The sequence below is a fragment of the Oncorhynchus masou genome, chromosome 22 (assembly GCF_036934945.1).
Source record: "Oncorhynchus masou masou isolate Uvic2021 chromosome 22, UVic_Omas_1.1, whole genome shotgun sequence".
NCBI lineage: Eukaryota > Metazoa > Chordata > Actinopteri > Salmoniformes > Salmonidae > Oncorhynchus > Oncorhynchus masou.
The window spans coordinates 57,732,304-57,756,034 of NC_088233.1; the positions used below are offsets into that span (position 1 = coordinate 57,732,304).

Sequence of the window (23,731 nt, forward strand, 5' to 3'; positions counted from 1 at the left end):
AATAGTGAAGACATCAAAACTATGAAATAACACATATAGAATCATGTAGTTACCAATAAAATATTTTATATTTTATATTCTTTAAAGTAGCCACCCTTTGCCTTGATGACAGGTTTACACACTCTTGGCATTCTCTCAACCAGCTTCACCTGGAACGATTTTCCAACAGTCTTGTTGGCTGCTTTTCCTTCACTCTGTGGTCCAACTCATCCCAAACCATCTCAATTGGGTTGAGGTCGAGTGATTGTGGAGGCCACGTCATCTGATGCAGCACTCCATCACTCTCCTTCTTGGTCAAATAGCCCTTACACAGCCTGTAGGTGTGTTTTGGGTCATTGTCCTGCTGAAAAACAAATGATAGTTCCACTAAGCGCAAACCAGATGGGATGGCGTATCGCTGCAGAATGCTGTGGTAGCCATGCTGGTTAAGTGTGCCTTAATTCAAAATAAATCACAGACAATGTCACCAGCAAAGCATCCCCACACCATTACACCTCCTCCATGCTTCACGCTGGGAACTACACATGCGGAGATCATCTGTTCACCTACTCTGCATCTCACAAAAACACTGCGGTTGGAACCAAAAATCTAAAATTTGGACTCATCAGACCAAAGGACTGATTTCCACCGTTCTAATATCCATTGCTCATGTTTCTTGGCCCAAGAACCACACTGCACACTGCACACTGCCCTAACCCATCTGGACAAGAGGAATACCTATGTGAGAATGCTGTTCATCAACTACAGCTCGGCATTCAACACCATAGTACCCTCCAAGCTCGTCATCAAGCTCGAGACCCTGGGTCTCGACCCCGCCCTGTGCAACTGGGTACTGGACTTCCTGACGGGCCGCCCCAGGTGGTGAGGGTAGGTAACAACATCTCCTCCCCGCTGATCCTCAACACTGGGGCCCCACAAGGGTGCGTTCTGAGCCCTCTCCTGTACTCCCTGTTCACCCACGACTGCGTGGCCACGCACGCCTCCAACTCAATCATCAAGTTTGCGGACGACACAACAGTGGTAGGCTTGATTACCAACAACGACGAGACGGCCTACAGGGAGGAGGTGAGGGCCCTCGGAGTGTGGTGTCAGGAAAATAACCTCACACTCAACGTCAACAAAACTAAGGAGATGATTGTGGACTTCAGGAAACAGCAGAGGGAACACCCCCCTATCCACATCGATGGAACAGTAGTGGAGAGAGTAGCAAGTTTTAAGTTCCTCGGCATACACATCACAGACAAACTGAATTGGTCCACTCACACAGACAGCATCGTGAAGAAGGCGCAGCAGCGCCTCTTCAACCTCAGGAGGCTGAAGAAATTCGGCTTGTCACCAAAAGCACTCACAAACTTCTACAGAGGCACAATCGAGAGCATCCTGGCGGGCTGTATCACCGCCTGGTACGGCAACTGCTCCGCCCTCAACCGTAAGGCTCTCCAGAGGGTAGTGAGGTCTGCACAACGCATCATCGGGGGCAAACTACCTGCCCTCCAGGACACCTACACCACCCGATGTTACAGGAAGGCCATAAAGATCATCAAGGACATCTACCACCCGAGCCACTGCCTGTTCACCCCGCTATCATCCAGAAGGCGAGGTCAGTACAGGTGCATCAAAGCTGGGACCGAGAGACTGAAAAACAGCTTCTATCTCAAGGCCATCAGACTGTTAAACAGCCACCACTAACATTGAGGGGCTGCTGCCTACACACTGACACTGACTCAACTCCAGCCCCTTTAATAATGGGAATTGATGGGAAATGTTGTAAATATATCACTAGCCACTTTAAACAATGCTACCTTATATAATGTTACTTACCCTACATTATTCTTCGCATATGCATACCTATATACTGTACTCTATATCATCAACTGCATCCTTATGTAATACATGTATCACTAGCCACTTTAACTATGCCACTTTGTTTACATACTCATCTCACATGTATATACTGTACTCGATACCATCTACTGTATCTTGCCTATGCTGCTCTGTACCATCACTCATTCATATATCCTTATGTACATATTCTTTATCCCCTTACACTGTGTATAAGACAGTAGATTAGGAATTGTTAGTTAGATTACTTGTTGGTTATTACTGCATTGTCGGAACTAGAAGCACAAGCATTTCGCTACACTCGCATTAACATCTGCTAACCATGTGTATGTGACAAATAAAATTTGATTTGATTTGATTTTTGAAGCAAGTCTCTTCTTCTTACTGTTGTCCTTTAGTAGTGGCACAAACACATTAAGAAGGAAATAAATTCCACAAATTAACTGTTAACAAGCCACACCTGTTAATTGAAATGCATTCCAGGTGACTACCTCATGAAGCTGGTTGAGAGAATGACAAGAGTGTGCAAAGCTGTCATCCTGTGGCAAAGGGTGGCTACTTTGAAGCATCTCAAATATAAAATCAATGTTGATTTGTTTAACCCCTTTTTTGTTATTACATGATTCCATATGTGTTATTTCATTGTGTTGATGTCTTCACTATTATTCCATAATGTAGAAAATAGTAACAAATAAAGAAAAACATTTGAATGAATAGGTGTGTCAAACATTTTGACAAGTGCTGTATGTAGAAACTTATGGTGCTCGAGATAACTAGTATGAGGTTAAAAAGTGGCAAAGCGGCCTCCCGAGTGGCGCAGCGGTCTACTGCACTTCATCGCAGTACTTGAGGCGCCACTACAGTCCCAGGTTTGATCCCAGGCTGTGTCAGTACCGCCTGTAGCCGGGAGTCCCATTGGGCGGCGCACAATTGGCCCAGCATCGTCCGGGTTAGGGGAGGCCTTTACTTGGCTCATCGCGCTCTAGCGACTCTTTGTGGCAGGTTGGCAGCCTGCAAGCTGACCTCGGTCGTGAGTTGAACAGTGTTTCTTCTGCCACATTGGTACAGCTGGCTTCCGGTTTAACACCGGGCTGGTGTTAAGAAGCGCGGTAATGCGGACGCGTGACTCAATCTTCGCCTCTCCTGAGCACGTTGGGGAGTTGCAGCGATGAGACGATCAAAAAAGTGGGTAAAATGAAAATACATATTTTTTTTAAAAGCAGAAGCTAGTTGGGTTCTTGATGTGATCTATTCTAACAGCAAACCTTCCTAGTTCTCAAGAAACAAAACAAGTAAGACTTAGAAGGAATGTCAACATTTTAACAAAGGTTTACTGCACAGAGAATCAAAGCTTAGGCCTAGATGGGTTAAAATGGAACATAGTGAAGGCATTTATTTGATATCTAAGGTACCTACACCTGACTCAAACGTAACTAGACTATTTGTGATGAAACACCTCAACAAGTAACAATTATGTGCCTAGTATAGTTCTGAACATTTCAGACAAACAACAGTTCCAGAGGGCCCATGTGTGCATTGATGACATAGTAACTGTAACTCACTATCCAGAGTCGAGTGCCCCAGGAGACAGATCCGTGGCGGTTGTACATCCAGCCGTGCCACGACAGCAGGCACTTGAGGGCATTCCTCATGATGAAGATGATGGTGACCCACAGGCCTGTGCTCACCAGCACCCCACCCACCACCCGCTGGCTGTCCTCCGACATGTACGGACTGCACAGGTAGAGAGAGAGAGACATCATTACAGTGTTGTCCTGTTAATCACTATTGTTCATTGAGTATTATATGTTTCTTATTATGTATTTCCGTCAACAAAGATTTAATGTTTCTATAAGCTTTCTTTTGCAATATATGTGCTAACATTTTCCATAACAATAAAGCCTTTGAATTGAATTATATTGAATTGAGACAGGGTCAGAAGCTGCCTGACATGGATACTGGTTCTGTACAACCAGTATCCGTGTTCAGTTGGCATGAAACGGAAGGAAAGGGTCAGAAACATAGTGAAACAGGGAGGCACTCCAATAAGAGTTGTTCAATAAGAAATATTCATTTTTGTTACATGAATTCTAATGAACACAACCTTACATACCCACTAGAGAAAGAGAGAGAGAAAGAGAGTAAAAGACAGAAAGAGAAATAGAGAGAGAAAAATAGAGAAAGAGAGAAGGTCAAATATCAAAGCACAAATGCATGTGATAAATTGTCCTCTGCACGTGACAAGGACACAGGGATTAAAGAGGAGGGGTCATGGAGCCCTGAGTGTGGAACCCTTAACATCCATTGGTTGGAGGGCATTGCTAAGTGAATAGTCTAATTGATGGTCAAAATAAACATGCACCTGCAGACATGACAACATCAGGCAATATTTAGGCTATGAAACCGCCTAAAAATTACCATGTTTCAAATCTGGCCAGAGTGAAAATCTAATTTCAATAATATGATTGATGAAGATGATAGATTTTATCTGTAGGGGAATAAATTAGGCTTGAGATCTTGCTTTCCTATAACAACTAGGTGTTTCATGGGGTAACTGTTGTTGATAAGGAGTTGGAAGGAGATTTTGGCACACAGAATATCTAGATTACCTGCTAAATCCTTTAAAGTTTTACAATAGGCGGTGGGTTATACACAATAAAATGAAATTCACTGAAATCAATCAAAATACCAATCACCGCTAAGCCAGGTAACATAATATTTCCAAGGAATCTATCACAATGGGCGCACCATGGGCCCATGTACAGTGTGAATTGTTTTATATGCATTATAACAAGACAATTTGTAAATGGAATTTTGTCTCAACAAAAGCTTGCGCTATGTATACCTTATCTCAATACTGCCCTGTAGGCCTATCTTTAAGGAGGCTAAGCATCTTATAGATAATTTATTATACTATTGATCAGAACAAGAACAGCAAGACACATACATGCAAGTGTTGAAAAAAATGCATAATGTAATGTTGTCAAAATAGATGACACTGAGTATCACGAAAGTTATATCACGGCAAGGAAACAAAAAATGAAGCGGATTGAAGTAAAACAGTCCTAATGTTGAAAACTAACAGTCTTATGCTGTCACCCAAATGTATTTGTTTACTTTCTAAGCTATAGCACAAAATATTTGGTATAAAACAGGTTTTCAAAAGGACCATAGTTAAATCTGCTTCTTGTTTTATTTTTTTGTCATGGAAAATCGAGTATTGTGATACTGTACTGTACTGTGACAACACGAGCACAATGTTATGCAAACACAAATATTAGGGCCTGAAGGAATAAATGTTCAGTGTGTGACTATGGATGTCAGATCTATAGGTGAACCATATCGGGGGTTTTACAATATTTTTGGACCACTGGACTCAACTCTGACATGAGGGAGATGTCACCAACATGGGAACTGGGTGAGTACATGCACTCTTGGTTGTGAAAATGGTTAGACAGGTGAATATCTCTCTGACACAATGGTCCCCAACACTACTCCTAGAGAGCGTTTTGGCTAGCTCAGCACTGACTAACACACATGTCTCTTGATGATGAATGAATTTGTTAAATTGTGTGTGTGTGTTAGAATATATTCAGTGTGTGGACCATGTGGGAATCAAACACACAAATCTAGTGTTCTACACTTCCGGTCACAACTTCCAGACCTGTTTTCGAGTTGCTGTGCGTTTTGTTGCCAACCTATTTTGCTACCTGACAATTTTACGGTTTTTACTTTTTAATTACTGTTGTTATACACACACACATATATATATTTTTTTTTCCACCCACAACTTTTTCACTCCGGACGCTTTATCTGGACACGATTCGTCAGGACCTCCAACACCCGAAGCTAAGTAGTAACATTAACATGATGCCTTCTAATTGCAGTCGCTGTACTCGCCTTACGGCGAGGATAGCTGTGCTACAAGCCCGGCTTCAGACGCAATCGTTAGGCAAGGGTAATTTCAGTGTAGGAAAGGATGAAACAGCGTCTGTGCCACCAGCAAGTACAGATAGTAGTATAAATCCCCTGGCACAGTCCCCGCAGCCGGACAACTTTCTCATGGTTTCTGGAAGGAAATGCTGTAGGAACGCTCAACCGGTGTCGCTCATTCAGCCGACAGAAACTTTCAACCGGTTTTCCCCATTAAGTAGCGATCGGAGTCAGAGGCCGAGCCTTCTCTGGTCTATACTCCTCCCGTTACGGGGTCTGAGACGCCGAAGCTTCCCACCATTAGCTCTGACAAATTGAAAACTCTAGTCATTGGCGACTCCATTACCCGCAGTATTAGACTTAAAACGAATCATCCAGCGATCATACACTGTTTACCGGGGGCAGGGCTACCGACGTTAAGGCTAATCTGAAGATGGTGCTGGCTAAAGCTAAAACTGGCGAGTGTAGAGAGTATAGAGATATTGTTATCCACGTCGGCACCAACGATGTTAGGATGAAACAGTCAGAGATCACCAAGCGCAACATAGCTTCTGCGTGTAAATCAGCTAGAAAGATGTGTCGGCATCGAGTAATTGTCTCTGGCCCCCTCCCAGTTATGGAGGGAAGGAATATAGGCAGGATTAAAAGGGGGAGTGATGAGCTCTACAGCAGAGTCTCACAACTCAATCGCTGGTTGAAAACTGTTTTCTGCCCCTCCGAAAAGTTAGAATTTGTAGATAATTGGCCCTCTTTTTGGGACTCACCCACAAACAGGACCAAGCCTGACCTGCTGAGGAGTGACGGACTCCATCCAAGCTGGAGGGGTGCTCTCATCTTATCTACCAACATAGACAGGGCTCTAACTCCTCTAGCTCCACAATGAAATAGGGTGCAGGCCAGGCAGCAGGCTGTTAGCCAGCCTGCCAGCATAGTGGAGTCTGCCACTAGCATAGTCAGTGTAGTCAGCTCAGCTATCACCATTGAGACCGTGTCTGTGCCTCGACCTAGGTTGCGCAAAACTAAACATGGCGGTGTTCGCCTTAGCAATCTCACTAGGATAAAGACCACCTCCATTCCTGTCATTATTGAAAGAGATCATGATACCTCACATCTCAAAATAGGGCTACTTAATGTTAGATCCCTTACTTCAAAGGCAATTATAGTCAATGAACTAATCACTGATCATAATCTTGATGTGATTGGCCTGACTGAAACATGGCTTAAGCCTGATGAATTTACTGTGTTAAATGAGGCCTCACCTCCTGGCTACACTAGTGACCATATCCCCGTGCATCCCGCAAAGGCGGAGGTGTTGCTAACATTTACGATAGCAAATTTCAATTTACAAAAAAAAAAAAATGACGTTTTCGTCTTTTGAGCTTCTAGTCATGAAATCTATGCAGCCTACTCAATCACTTTTTATAGCTACTGTTTACAGGCCTCCTGGGTCATATACAGCGTTCCTCACTGAGTTCCCTGAATTCCTATCGGACCTTGTAGTCATAGCAGATAATATTCTAATCTTTGGTGACTTTAATATTCACATGGAAAAGTCCACAGACCCACTCCAAAAGGCTTTCGGAGCCATCATCGACTCAGTGGGTTTTGTCCAACATGTCTCTGGACCCACTCACTGTCACAGTCATACGCTGGACCTAGTTTTGTCCCATGGAATAAATGTTGTGGATCTTAATGTTTTTCCTCATAATCCAGGACTATCGGACCACCATTTTATTACGTTTGCAATTGCAACAAATAATCTGCTCAGACCCCAACCAAGGAACATCAAAAGTCGTGCTATAAATTCACAGACAACACAAAGATTCCTTGATGTCCTTCCAGATTCCCTCTGTCTACCCAATGACACCAGAGGACAAAAATCAGTTAACCACCTAACTGAGGAACTCAATTTAACCTTGCGCAATACCCTAGATGCAGTTGCACCCCTAAAAACTAAAAACATTTCTCATAAGAAACTAGCTCCCTGGTACACAGAAAATACCCGAGCTCTGAAGCAAGCTTCCAGAAAATTGGAACGGAAATGGCGCCACACCAAACTGGAAGTCTTCCGTCTAGCTTGGAAAGACAGTACCGTGCAGTACCGAAGAGCCCTTACTGCTGCTCGATCATCCTATTTTTCTAACTTAATTGAGGACAATAAGAACAATCCAAAATTCCTTTTTGATACGGTCGCAAAGCTAACTAAAAAGCAGCATTCCCCAAGAGAGGATGACTTTCACTTTAGCAGTGATAAATTCATGAACTTCTTTGAGGAAAAAATTATGATTATTAGAAAGCAAATTACAGACTCCTCTTTAAATCTGCGTATTCCTTCAAAGCTCAGTTGTCCTGAGTCTGCACAACTCTGCGTGGACCTAGGATCAAGAGAGACGCTCAAGTGTTTTAGTACTATATCTCTTGACACAATGATGAAAATAATCATGGCCTCTAAACCTTCAAGCTGCTTACTGGACCCTATTCCAACTAAACTACTGAAAGAGCTGCTTCCTGTGCTTGGCCCTCCTATGTTGAACATAATAAACGGCTCTCTATCCACCGGATGTGTACCAAACTCACTAAAAGTGGCAGTAATAAAGCCTCTCTTGAAAAAGCCAAACCTTGACCCAGAAAATATAAAAAACTATCGGCCTATATCGAATCTTCCATTCCTCTCAAAAATCTTAGAAAAGGCTGTTGCTCAGCAACTCACTGCATTCCTGAAGACAAACAATGTATATGAAATGCTTCAGTCTGGTTTTAGACCCCATCATAGCACTGAGACGGCACTTGTGAAGGTGGTAAATGACATTTTAATGGCATCGGACCGAGGCTCTGCATCTGTCCTCGTGCTCCTAGACCTTAGTGCTGCTTTTGATACCATCGATCACCACATTCTTTTGGAGAGATTGGAAACCCAAATTGGTCTACACGGACAAGTTCTGGCCTGGTTTAGATCTTATCTGTCGGAAAGATATCAGTTTGTCTCTGTGGATGGTTTGTCCTCTGACAAATCAACCGTAAATTTCGGTGTTCCTCAAGGTTCCGTTTAAGGACCGCTGTTGTTTTCACTATATATTTTACCTCTTGGGGATGTTATTCGAAAACATAATGTTAACTTTCACTGCTATGCGGATGATACACAGCTGTACATTTCAATGAAACATGGTGAAGCCCCAAAATTGCCCTCGCTAGAAGCATGTGTTTCAGACATAAGGAAGTGGATGGCAGCAAACTTTCTACTTTTAAACTCGGATAAAACAGAGATGCTTGTTCTAGGTCCCAAGAAACAAAGAGATCTTCTGTTGAATCTGACAATTAATCTTAATGGTTGTACAGTCATCTCAAATAAAACTGTGAAGGACCTCGGCGTTACTCTGGACCCTGATCTCTCTTTTGAAGAACATATCAAGACCATTTCAAGGACAGCTTTTTTCCATCTACGTAACATTGCAAAAATCAGAAACTTTCTGTCCAAAAATGATGCAGAAAAATTAATCCATGCTTTTGTCGCTTCTAGGTTGGACTACTGCAATGCTCTACTTTCCGGCTACCCGGATAAAGCACTAAATAAACTTCAGTTAGTGCTAAATACGGCTGCTAGAATCCTGACTAGAACCAAAAATTTGATCATATTACTCCAGTGCTAGCCTCCCTACACTGGCTTCCTGTCAAAGCAAGGGCTGATTTCAAGGTTTTACTGCTAACCTACAAAGCATTGCATGGGCTTGCTCCTACCTATCTCTCTGATTTGGTCCTGCCGTACATACCTACACGTACGCTACGGTCACAAGACGCAGGCCTCCTAATTGTCCCTAGAATTTCTAAGCAAACAGCTGGAGGCAGGGCTTTCTCCTATAGAGCTCCATTTTTATGGAACGGTCTGCCTACCCATGTCAGAGACGCAAACTCGGTCTCAACCTTTAAGTCTTTACTGAAGACTCATCTCTTCAGTGGGTCATATGATTGAGTGTAGTCTGGCCCAGGAGTGGGAAGGTGAACGGAAAGGCTCTGGAGCAACGAACCACCCTTGCTGTCTCTGCCTGGCCGGTTCCCCTCTTTCCACTGGGATTCTCTGCCTCTAACCCTGTTACAGGGGCTGAGTCACTGGCTTGCTGGGGCTCTCTCATGCCGTCCCTGGAGGGGGTGCGTCACCTGAGTGGGTTGATTCACTGATGTGGTCATCCTGTCTGGGTTGGCGCCCCCTTGGGTTGTGCCGTGGCGGAGATCTTTGCGGGCTATACTCAGCTTTGTCTCAGGATGGTAAGTTGGTGGTTGAAGATATCCCTCCAGTGGTGTGGGGGCTGTGCTTTGGCAAAGTGGGTGGGGTTATATCCTTCCTGTTTGGCCCTGTCCGGGGGTGTCCTCGGGTGGGGCCACAGTGTCTCCTGACCCCTCCTGTCTCAGCCTCCAGTATTTATGCTGCAGTAGTTTATGTGTCGGGGGCTGGGGTCAGTTTGTTATATCTGGAGTACTTCTCCTGTCCAATTCGGTGTCCTGTGTGAATCTAAGTGTGCGTTCTCTAATTCTCTCCTTCTCTCTCTCGGAGGACCTGAGCCCTAGGACCATGCCCCAGGACTACCTGACATGATGACTCCTTGCTGTCCCCAGTCCACCTGGCCGTGCTGCTGCTCCAGTTTCAACTGACCTGAGCCCTAGGACCATGCCCCAGGACTACTTGACATGATGACTCCTTGCTGTCCCCAGTCCACCTGGCCGTGCTGCTGCTCCAGTTTCAACTGTTCTGCCTTATTATTATTCGACCATGCTGGTCATTTATGAACATTTGAACATCTTGGCCATGTTCTGTTATAATCTCTACCCGGCACAGCCAGAAGAGGACTGGCCACCCCACATAGCCTGGTTCCTCTCTAGGTTTCTTCCTAGGTTTTGGCTTTTCTAGGGAGTTTTTCCTAGCCACCGTGCTTCTACACCTGCATTGCTTGCTGTTTGGGGTTTTAGGCTGGGTTTCTGTACAGCACTTTGAGATATCAGCTGATGTACGAAGGGCTATATAAATAAATTTGATTTGATTTGATTTGATTTGATATGCACCATGTTTCAACCAACTGAGCCATCAGAGCCATAATGCTGGATTCAAATGTAAAAACCTGCACTCCAAATAACTCTTCAGAACCAGGGTTGGTCGGAAACGACTTCCAACCCATTCCAAAGCTTTCCAGAGAACCATTCCAGAATTAATGGGTCTGTTAATCCATGTAAGTTTAGGTAATGTCATGAAGAGCAGGTGGAGGGAGGCCTGAGTGACCTCCCTCTCTGGTTTAACTCTACTGCTTGTAACACAGTTACTGTACATCACGTGTCAAACTCATTCCATGGAAGGCCGAGTGTCTGCGGGTATTTTCGCTCCTCCCTTGTACTTGATTGATGAATTAAAATCACTAATTAGTAAGGAACCCCGTTCACCTGGTTGCAGTGATACTAATGTTTCTTGAACAGTGCATAAAAATTAATAAACATATTTATTCATGTATACATAATGAATAATAACACATAGGTGGTTCATAGAGTTCATAGTCCCAGCAGGCAAAAAATGGTTGAAATTACATCATAATAACGTCATTTGAACTAGTTTCCGGTTGTAACAACATCATTTCACCCAGTTTTGACAGCTGGGGTGGTTGAGAAAGTGTTAGGCAGAGCCATCTGTCCTTGAAAACAGACACAGTGATTTGGATGATGGACAGGGTTATTATTAGATGGTAGTGCCCTACTACTACCATTACCTGATGGGTATGTGGGTGCCCAGTTTGGTGATGAGTCCCAGGGAGGGGTCAAGTTGGGCATATTTAGTGCCCGACAAGTAACTCACCACCACCACCAAAAACCCAGACGGGCTGCCTGGGTACACGCCTGTCATGACCCCGTTCTATGGAGGGAAGGAATATAGGCAGGATTAAAAGGGCGGTAGGGTAGGGGAGAACAAAGAGCATTTCATTGGCATAAAATCACATTTACATTGGGGCCGAAGGGAACTACTGTATAAGCATATCCTGGTTAAAAGAAGCCTGGTCCCAGATCTGTTTGTGCTATATGTAGTCAACTATGGTTGTTGTTGGCATGAGGTTTGGCAAACAGATCTCGAATCAAGTAAAAATGGGCAACATAGCGTTGAAGTCAGAAGTTTACATACACCTTACCCAAAAACAAATACAGTTTTTCACAATTCCTGACATTTAATCCCACTAGAAATTCCCTGTCTTAGTTCAGTAAGGATCACCACCTTATTTTAAGAATGTGAAATGTCTGAATAATAGTAGAGAGAATTATTTATTTCAGATTTTATTTATTTCGTCACATTCTCAGTGGTTTAGAAGTTTACATACACTTAATTAGGATTTGGAAGCATTGCCTTTAATTGCTTAACTTGGGTCAAACATTTCAGGTAGCCTTCCACAAGCTTCCCACAATAAGTTGGGTGAATTTTGGCCCATTCCTCCTGACAGAGCTGGTGTAACTGAGTCTGGTTTGTAGGCCTCCTTGCTCGCACACGCTTTTTCATTTCTGCCCACAAATTTTCTATAGTATTGAAGTCAAGGCATTGTGATGGCCAATCCAATACCTTGACTTTGTTGTCCTTAAGCCATTTTGCCACAACGTTGGAAGTATGTTTGGAGTCATTGTCCATTTGGAAGACCCATCTGCGACCAAGATTTAACTTCCTGACTGATGGCTTGAGATGTTGCTTCAATATATCCACATAATTTTCCTACCTCATGAAGCCATCTATTTTGTGAAGTGCACCAGTCTCTCCTGCAGCAAAGCATCCCCACAACATGATGCTGCCAGCCCCGTGCTTCACGGTTGGGATGGTGTTCTTCGGCTTGCAAGCCCCCCCTTTTTCCTCCAAACATAACGATGGTCATTATGGCCAAACAGTTCTATATTTGTTTAATCAGACCAGAGGACATTTCTCCAAAAAGTATGATCTTTGTCCCTATGTGCAGTTGCAAACTGTAGTCTGGCTTTTTTATGGCGGTTTTGGAGCAGTGGCTTCTTCCTTGCTGAGCTGCCTATAAGGTTATGTCGATATAGGACTCATTTTACTGTGGATATAGATACTTTTGTAACTGTTTCCTCCAGCATCTTCACAAGGACCAAACTTGTGGCAGTTGTGAAAAAAGTCAATAGTTGGAAGAGTTGCAGAGTTAATTTCAAATAATGCCATTGTTGATTAGATGCTTTTTTCAGTAATTAGTGTATTTTCTCTTAAACCACATGGTCTATCCAGTAGAAACTCAAGGTCAATATGTACACAGATATCACATTTTTATACTATAGATGAATATATATATTTTTAAGTTATTCAAGTATCAAATAACAAAGTTCCCATAGATTCCATTTTCTTCTCATCTCTCAATATTGAGTGTTATAGAACCATTTTTTACCGAAGTGGTAGCATATGGCATTGATATACTGTATACGGAATGCAGAAGCGCGCATCTGCCATTCGTGGTGATTGCATAGGCCTACAGTGCCTTGCGAAAGTATTCGGCCCCCTTGAACTTTGCAACCTTTTGCCACATTTCAGGCTTCAAACATAAAGATATAAAACTGTATTTTTTTGTGAAGAATCAACAACAAGTGGGACACAATCATGAAGTGGAACGACATTTATTGGATATTTCAAACTTTTTTAACAAATCAAAAACTGAAAAATTGGGCGTGCAAAATTATTCAGCCCCTTTACTTTCAGTGCAGCAAACTCTCTCCAGAAGTTCAGTGAGGATCTCTGAATGATCCAATGTTGACCTAAATGACTAATGATGATAAATACAATCCACCTGTGTGTAATCAAGTCTCCGTATAAATGCACCTGCACTGTGATAGTCTCAGAGGTCCGTTAAAAGCGCAGAGAGCATCATGTAGAACAAGGAACACACCAGGCAGGTCCGAGATACTGTTGTGAAGAAGTTTAAAGCCGGATTTGGATACAAAAAGATTTCCTAAGCTTTAAACATCCCAAGGAGCACTGTGCAAGCGATAATATTGAAATGGAAGGAGTATCAGACCACTGCAAATCTACCAAGACCTGGCCGTCCCTCTAAACTTTCAGCTCATACAAGGAGAAGACTGATCAGAGATGAAGCCAAGAGGCCCATGATCACTCTGGATGAACTGCAGAGATCTACAGCTGAGGTGGGAGACTCTGTCCATAGGACAACAATCAGTCGTATATTGCACAAATCTGGCCTTTATGGAAGAGTGGCAAGAAGAAAGACATTTCTTAAAGATATCCATAAAAAGTGTTGTTTAAAGTTTGCCACAAGCCACCTGGGAGACACACCAAACATGTGGAAGAAGGTGCTCTGGTCAGATGAAACCAATATTGAACTTTTTGGCAACAATGCAAAATGTTATGTTTGGCGTAAAAGCAACACAGCTCATCACCCTGAACACACCATACCCACTGTCAAACATGGTGGTGGCAGCATCATGGTTTGGGCCTGCTTTTCTTCAGCAGGGACAGGGAAGATGGTTAAAATTGATGGGAAGATGGATGGAGCCAAATACAGGACCATTCTGGAAGAAAACCTGATGGAGTCTGCAAAAGACCTGAGACTGGGACAGAGATTTGTCTTCCAACAAGACAATGATCCAAAACATAAAGCAAAATCTACAATGGAATGGTTCAAAAATAAACATATCCAGGTGTTAGAATGGCCAAGTCAAAGTCCAGACCTGAATCCAATCGAGAGTCTGTGGAAAGAACTGAAAACTGCTGTTCACAAATGCTCTCAATCCAATCTCACTGAGCTCGAGCTGTTTTGCAAGGAGGAATGGGAAAAAAATTCAGTTTCTCGATGTGCAAAACTGATAGAGACATACCCCAAGCGACTTACAGCTGTAATCGCAGCAAAAGGTGGCGCTACAAAGTATTAACTTAAGGGGGCTGAATAATTTTGCACGCCCAATTTTTCAGTTTTTGATTTGTTAAAAAAGTTTGAAATATCCAATAAATGTCGTTCCACTTCATGATTGTGTCCCACTTGTTGTTGATTCTTCACAAAAAAATACAGTTTTATTATTTATGTTTGAAGCCTGAAATGTGGCAAAAAGTCGCAAAGTTCAAGGGGGCCGAATACTTTCACAAGGCACTGTATATAGACATCATTGGGTAGTGTGCTGCCAAGTTTTTTTAGGACCTTAAATTTACTGTTAAATGAATCAATTACATTGCTAACCAGCAGAATATTATATTTAGGGATCTAGCTCATGTGTTTTAAGTTTCCACTTCCTCAGATGGTGAATTAGCCTCAAATTAGCCTTTGTGATATTAATACACAAAAAATATATCAATCTCGACTGAATATATCTATCTATCCATCTATCTATCTATCTATCTACAAAATATCTCATAAATTCATGGGCCCTATTTTGAGAGTAAAAGATACCAACAAAATACTAATTGTCAACCCACAATTCATGACAATCTGGTTTAGGTTGCACATCAAAATATATTGTTTCATGTATTCCTGCTTGGACATATTTGATGAAACAATTTTATTTTATTTTTATAGAATCACACAAACTCAGTAGCACTGTAATGACTTACGATTATTACAAATGTTCTCTTATCACGTGACGGAGTGACAAAAGTTTTGAGAAAATGTTTGTGGCATTCCTCACCTGGGGAAAAAGTTAGTCTTGAGCCCTGATTAGCCTGAATTGGCTAATTAGTTAATTGCGCACTCTCACCTTGAAGCGTATGAACCTCTTCTTCCAGGAGTGCTTGCCTGAGAGGTATATCTGACGCAGGGCCTCATGGCACAGCTGCATGTCAATGCCATCAGGCCCGACAGTGAACTGAAAGGCCACGGCCTGGTGAGCTTCTGCCATGGTGACTGCTGCTGTACAGGGTCACTGAGGAGAGAGGGAGGAGGGGACATGACACATTATTTTTCCCTTTTATTTAACCTGGAAGTACCATTGAGGTTAGAAGACCTCTTTTATTTATTTTATTTTTATTTCACCGTTATTTAACCAGGTAGGCTAGTTGAGAACAAGTTCTCATTTACAACTGGGACCTGGCCAAAATAAAGCAAAGCAGTTCGACACATACAACAACACAGAGTTACACATGGAATAAACAAACATACAATCAATAATACAGAAAAATCTATAAACAGCATGTGCAAATGAGGTAAGATAAGGGAGGTAAGGCAATAAATAGGCCATGGTGGCTAAGTAATTACAATATAGTAATTCAACACTGGAATGGTAGGATGTGCAGAAGACGAATGTGCAAGTAGAGATACTGGGGTGCAAAGGAGCAAGATAAATAAATAAATACAGTATGGGGATGAGGTAGATTGGATGGGAGATTTACAGATGGGCTATATACAGGTGCAGTGATCTGTGAGCTGCTCTGACAGCTGGTGCTTAAAGCTAGTGAGGGAGGTAAGAGTCTCCAGCTTCAGAGATTTTTGCAGTTCGTTCCAGTCATTGGCACCAGAGAACTGGAAGGAGAGGCGGCCAAAGGAAGAATTGGCTTTGGGGGTGACCAGTGATATATACCTGCTGGAGCGCGTGCTACGGGTGGGTGCTGCTATGGTGACCAGTGAGCTGAGATAAGGCGGGGCTTTACCTAGCAGAGACTTGTAGATGACCTGGAGCCAGGGTTTTTTACAAGGGGGACCTTTGTTACTGAGGTCAGGACATGGTCAGGGAAAGATCGTCTCAAGGTCAGTCTCATCTCTTTACTTGTAGCTAGCTTAGCGTAAAGACAAGTGCAGTTTAATTTCAAATTGATTTAAAAAATACTGTAAAACGTTATTTAAAAGTAAAAGGTACCTAGATAAAGACTTCATAACACATTCATAACCCATATGCATTTCATGCCATCAGCTAATGATAATTGGTTCTACAGTGATCTGCAACCAGGGGTGGGAAATAACAGAAAATAAAAATCTACAGGGTCCTGTTCATTAAGTCATGCAACAGAAAACTATTTAAAAGTTTTGCAACGAAAACGAAAAGGAGTGTTTTGTATTGGACAAGTACAGATAGTCCCAGTTTTCTTCCTCTTGGAGCCTAATGAACACAACTCAGCTCTTCTCTCAGGAAAACACTGAGCTTGACGAGTCTGGACTATCAAACTATCCAGACCATTCTAAGTGCATCAGCAGTGCAGAAACATTCACACTTGGCTTCTTTCCCTATTTCATAGAAATCAAATGGGGAAATTCTTCAACAGTCAGCCAAATTCCAATATGTAAACCAATAGGACCTATTCCAGAGAAATAAGCCTCCCACTGAATAGAGGTAGGCTATGCTTATTGGACTAAACATTGACGGGTTGTTTCCATTAAGTGGTGACTAGCCTACTATTCCAAAGTGCTGTAATGTCCAAATTTGAGATTTTTGGATCCAACCAACGTGTCTTTGTGAGACGCAGAGTAGGTGAACGGATGATCTCCGCATGTGTGGTTCCCACCGTGAAGCACAGAGGTGTGATGGTGTGGGAGTGCTTTGCTGGTGACACTGTCAGTGATTTATTTAGAATTCAAGATGCACTTAACCAGCATGGCTACCACAGCATTCTGCAGCGATATGCCATCCCATCTGGTTTGTGCTTAGTGGGACTATCATTTGTTTTTCAACAGGACAATGACCCAAAACACACCTCCAGGCTGTGTAATGGCTATTTAACCAAGAAGGAGAGTGATGGAGTGCTGCATCAGATGACCTGGCCTCCACATTCACCCAACCAAAGCCTAATTGAGATGGTTTGGGAGCACTTTGTGTACATATTCCCCCCCAAACAAATACTAACCTCCCCTGTTATTGCAATGATGAGAGCTTAGAATGTCTTAGGGGTATGATATTTCTGCGTCTAACCTTCTCATTCATCATTATTCATGATTAATTCAGGACAGTCCATAATCATGGTAGCATTCACAATATAGAAGTGTTTAGCAACATGTCCTATTCTTATTTACAATAAAAGTGACTCCAAAATAACACAATACATTATTTAACATTAATTTCAATTGAGCACAAAATAATCTGAAGCACACTTAAAACAAACAGCAAATGCATCCAACAAGTTTGTAGAATCACAAGCTTTATGTAATCATTGTGCACTAGGAATATGGAACCTTTGGTCCCCTAAAATGGTGGGACTCTGTACAAAAAGTGCTGTAATGTCTAAACGGTCCACCCAAAACGTAAATCACTTGGAGTTGATTTGCCCATGGGTGGAATCTCAGTCTCAGTCAGTTGGGGAACCCTGATGACCTACTTTTGACCAAACCCCTGTAGGTGCCCAATAGGGAATAAAGCCGCAAATAGCCATTTGAGACACAGCCTCACTCTTTTTAATCCCCAACAAGAGGTGGCATCTCAGTCTAGAAGACGACAGTGCCTATTCAGACCCCTTGACTTTCTCCACATTTTGTTACATTACAGCCTTATTCTAAAATGGATTAAATACATACAAATTCCTCAGCAATCTACACACAATACCCCATAATGACAATGCGATCAGGTTTATAATATTTTGCAAATTTACTAGAAATAGAAGAAAGAAATACCTCATTTACATAAGTATTCAGACCCTTTGCTGTGAGACTTGAAACTTAGCTCATGTGTATCCTGTTTCCATTGATCATCCTTGAGATGTTTCTACAACTTGAATGGAGTCCACTTGTGGTAAATTCAATTGATTGGACATGATTCAGAAAGGCACACACCTGTCTATATAAGGTCCCACATTTGACAGTGCATGTCAGAGCAAACACCAAGCCATGAGGTTGAAGGAATTGTCCATAGAGCTCCGAGACAGGATTGTGTCGAGGCACAGAGCTGGGGAAGGGTACCAAAACAATTCTGTAGCATTGAAGGTCCCAAGTGGCGCAACGGTCTAAGGCACTGCACTACAGATACCCCGGTTCGAATCCAGGTTGTTTCACAACAGGCCGTGATTGGGAGTCCCATAGGGCGGTAAATAAGAATTATTATTAACTGACTTGTCTAGTTAAATAAAAAAATAACACAGTGGCCCCCATCAATCTTAAATTGAAGAAGTTTGGAACCACAAAGACTCTTCCTAGAACTGACTACCTGGCCGAACTGAGCAATGGGGGGAGAATGGCCTTGGTCACGGCACTGAAAGAGCTCTTGGGTTCCTCTGTGGAGATGGGGCGAAACTTCCTGAAGGACAACCATCTCTACAGCACTCCACCAATCAGGCCTTTATGGTAGAGTGGCCAGACGGAAGCCATTCCTCAGTAAAAGGCACATGACAGCCCACTTGGAGTTTGCCAAAAGGCACTTAAAGACTCTCAGACCATGAGAAACAAGATTATCTGGTCTAATGAAACCAAGATTGGCCTAAATGCCAAGTGTCATGTCTGGGTGAAACCTGGCACCATCCCTATGGTGAAGCATGGTGGTAGCAGCATCATGCTGTGGGGGTGTTTTTCAGCAGCATGGACTGGGAGACTAGTCAGGATGGAGGGAAAGATGAACAGAGCAAAGTACAGAGAGATCCTTGTTGAAATCCTGCTCCAGAGCACTCAAGACCTCAGACTGGGGCGAAGGTTCACCTTCCATCAGGACAATGACCCTAAGCACACAGCCAAGACAACGCAGGAATGGCTTCGGGACAAGTCTCTGAACGTCCTTGAGTGGCCCAGCCAGAGCCCGGACTTGAACCCGATCAAACATCTCTGGAGAGACCTGAAATAGCTGTGCAGCAACGTTCCCCATCCAACCTGACAGAGCTTGAGAGGATCTGCAGAGAGGAATGGGAGAAACTCCCCAAATACCGGTGTGCCAAGCTTGTAGCGTCATACCCAAAAAGACTCGAGGCTATAACTGCTGCCAAAGGTGCTTCAACAAAGTACTGATTAAAGGATCTGAATATGTATGTAGATGGTACAGTTTTTTTTAAATATAAATTTGCAAAAAAAATATAAAAAATTGTTTTTTTTGTTATTCGGGGTATTGTGTGTCAATTGATGATAAAAAAATCTATTTAATCAATTCAGAAAGAAGCTGTAACATAAAACAATGTGGAAAAAGTCAATGGGTCTGAATACTTTCCAAATGCACTGTATGTGAAGACACATCTCATTTCACTAGATAGAACTCCATATCATTTTATAGAATACTTAAGCCTTAACCTGAAGCAGTTTAAACCTACTACTAGCTACTCAGTGGTACAAGGAGAACGAGGAGAAGCAGGCCTAATAAAGCTAAGTATGCCAGTTCATTTGCAGTCTGGTTGGTAAATGATTGAGTGGTTTTACAATGTAAAGTTTTACCATCACTTTTCCTTACAGGTTCACTCAAGGCCCAAGGCATTTAATTATTACCTGTAAATCGCATAGATCATTGCCCAGGTAAGGTCTAAGGTTCTACAGAGGTACTATGCTATGAATTATATTTCAGTTAACAATGGCCATTAAATTTTGATCCAAAAATGTATTGGTGGAGTATGTTTTACAATATTATCTACTATCACAGATCTCTTCGTTTGTCGTATATATGCAGTGGCAAGAAAAATTATGTGAACCCTTTGGAATTACCTGGATTTCTGCATAAATTGGTCATAAAATTAGATCAGATCTTCATCTAAGTCACAACAACAGACAAACACAGTCTACTTAAACTAATAACACACAAATTATTGTATTTTTCTTGTCTGTATTGAATACATAATTTAAACATGCACAGTTTAGGTTGGAAAAAGTATGCGAACGCCGTGGCTAATGACTTCTCCAAAAGCTCATTAGAGTCTGGGGCCAGCTAACCTGGAGTACAATCAATGAGACGAGATTGGAGATGTTGTTTTAAGCTGCCCTGCCCTATAAAAAAAACTCACAAAATTTGAGTTTGCTATTTACAAGAAGCATTGCCTGATGTGAACCATGCCTTGAACAAAAGAGATCTCAGAAGACACAAGATTAAGAATTGTTGACATGCATAAAGTTGGAAAGGGTTACAAAACTATCTCTAAAAGCCTTGATGTTCATCAGTCCACGGTAAGACAAATTGTCAGCTAAAGACTTAAAGAAATCTCTGGAATATGCTAACATCTCTGTTGACGAGTCTAGGACACGTAAAACTCTAAACAAGAATGGTGTTCATGGGAGGACACCATGGAAGAAGTCACTGCTGTCTAAAAAAAACTGCTGCACATCTGAAGTTCGCAAAAGAGCATCTGGATGTTACACTGCACTACTGGCAAAATATTCAGTGGACAGATGAAACTAAAGTTTAGTTGTTTGGAAGGAACACACAACACTATGTGGAGAAAGAAAAAGGCACAGCACACCAACATCAAAACCTCATTCCAACTGCAAAGTATAGTAAAGGGAGTATCATCAGGGCCTGGACAGACGGGAAAATGAATTCCCAAGTTTATCAATACATTTTGCAGGAGAATGTAAGGCTATTTGTCCGCCAATTGAATCTCAACAGAAGTTGGGTGATGCAACAGGACAACGACCCAAAACACAGAAGTAAATCAACAACAGAATGGCTTCAACAGAAGAAAATAGACCTTCTGGAGTGGCCCAGTCAGAGTCCTGACCTTATCCCGATTGAGATGCTGTGGCATGACCTCAAGAGAGTGGTTCACACCAGACGTCCCAAGAATATTATTGAACTGAAACAGTTTTGAAAAGAGGAATGGTCCAAAATTCCTCATGACCATTGTGCAGGTCTGATTCGCAACTTCAAAAAATATTTGGTTGAGGTTATTGCTGCCAAAGGAGGGTCAACTAGTCATTAAATGCAAGGGTTCACATACTTTTTCCCACCTTGCACTGTGAATGTTTACACGTTGTGTTCAATAAGACATAAAAACATATAATTATGTGTGTGTTATTAGTTTAAGCAGACTGTGTTCGTCTATTTGTGTGACCAATTTATGCTGAAGTCCAGGTAATTCCAAAGGGTTCAAATAATTTTTCTTGCCACTGTAGTCTATTTTCTAAGACAGATAGGCAAACCTCATCCAGCATCCATGGCTGCCTGGACTGTCACCCCCAAAACACTCAACAAAACCAATTGAAGGTAGACCCTAATACCTTTTTTTTAACAACATGACTAGGTGAGGAGTGGTGCTGGAACAACATCTCTAGGCGATAGTATAAGTTTGAAAATGGTCAAAATGCTTCCTTATGTCCTCCTGCCCTTGGAGTATGCACTGATTTAACATGATTGGATATGTGAAAGCAAGGATAAAACTTCAAAGCTTAGACCGGTCAAGACATGTCAGATCAGCGATCAGCAACTTTAAGCAAGGTGGGAGGGTGGCTGGTAGCGGGCATGGCCATTGAAGCGGTCTTCGACCAAACATTTTAGAGACCCAGCTCTTGGCCGCACAGACAACATTTTACTGTTTTAAAGCGAATTTCCTGCAATTCTAAGCATTTTCCCATGGGGTAGAGAGTGCATTTTACAGTTTTAAAGCTACTTACCTGCAATTTAGGGCATGTCGCCATTTAGGGCGACATGGCCAAAATATCATACCACAATATTTTTTTTATGAGTAATGCGTGACCCTATGGTGGTAACAAATACATTCTAACGGATTTAAATGGGTCTTTCTCCATTCTGATTGCTTTATGCTGTTCAATTCAACCCCAAATAATTTCCTGCTTTTTCATAAATGTCTGCATTTCCTGCAATCATTTGAGGTCATTTCCACACTGCCATGTAGGGCTGCACGATATGGGCAAACAATCTAAGCCTTTTTTTCACTAAAATGTTGCAATTGCGATGTGACTTGCGATTTATAGCAAAACACTTGGGTGAACTGTTGGAATCATGGAAATAGAATGATTATTTTAATTCTATGCTCTAAAGGAATATAATAGTGGGCACTCTGAATACAGTGTTGAAAATATTATGAACATATCATGAATAGTTATTGTGACAGGGTAGGAACCAAAGTGTTAATAAGTGTTTTAGGGGACCCTATAATCTTTGGCTACATTAACTGTTACATTAACTGTTTTCTCATGGAGCTAACATATTAATTCTTTGCATATTCTGTGTCTGCCCCATCGACCGAAAGTCGTCTGTTCGTTCGACCCATCGATTGGTTAATTTTTTTAAATGCATATTTTCCATATATGGACATATATACAGTGGGGAGAACAAGTATATGATACACTGCAGATTTTGAAGGTTTTCCTACTTACAAAGCATGTAGAGGTCTGTATTTCTTTAAATCATAGATACACTTAAACTGTGAGAGACGGAATCTAAAACAAAAATCCAGAAAATCACATTGTATGATTTTTAAGTAATTAATTAGCATTTTATTGCATGACATAAGTATTTGATCACCAAACAACAAGTAAGAATTCCGGCTCTCACAGACCTCTTAGTTTTTATTTAAGAAGCACTCCTGTTCTCCACTCATTACCTGTATAAACTGCACCTGTTTGAACTCGTTATCTGTATAAAAGACACCTGACCATACACTTAATCAAACAGACTCCAACCTCTCCACAATGGCCAAGACCAGAGAGCTCTGTAAGGACATCAGGGATACAATTGTAGACCTGCACAAGGCTGGGATGGGCTACAGGACAATAGGCAAGCAGCTTGGTGAGAAGGCAACAACTGTTGGCGCAATTATTCGAAAATGGAAGAAGTTCAAGATGACGGTCAATCACCATCTGTCTGGGGCTCCATGCAAGATCTCACCTCATGGGGCATAAATGATCATGAGGAAGGTGAGGGATCAGCCCGGAACTACATGGCAAGACCTGGTCAATGACCTGAGGAGAGCTGGGACCACAGTCTCAAAGAAAACCATTAGTAACACACTACAGCGCAGCGCAGGCAAGGTCCCCCTGCTCAAGCCAGCGCATGTCCAGGCCCGTCTGAAGTTTGCCAATGACCATCTGGATGATCCAGAGGAGGAATGGGTGAAGGTCATGTGGTCTGATGAGACAAAAATAGAGCTTTTTGG

The 23,731-nt window shown here is 42.2% G+C and overlaps 1 protein-coding gene across 2 annotated transcripts in view; it reads right to left on the reverse strand.

Moving 5' to 3' along the window:
• Window positions 1-23,731, reverse strand: part of cpt1ab (carnitine palmitoyltransferase 1Ab (liver)) — an 82,498-nt gene that overhangs the window by 37,633 nt on the left and 21,134 nt on the right. For both annotated transcript variants that reach the window (XM_064930631.1, XM_064930630.1), the window contains exons 2-4: window positions 15,493-15,657; window positions 11,520-11,662; window positions 3,405-3,576 (exon numbers count right to left, since the gene is read on the reverse strand). In XM_064930631.1, coding sequence (XP_064786703.1) covers window positions 3,405-3,576; window positions 11,520-11,662; window positions 15,493-15,633 — 456 coding nt within the window. In that variant the 5' untranslated portion in view covers window positions 15,634-15,657. The remainder of the gene's footprint in view (window positions 1-3,404; window positions 3,577-11,519; window positions 11,663-15,492; window positions 15,658-23,731) is intronic.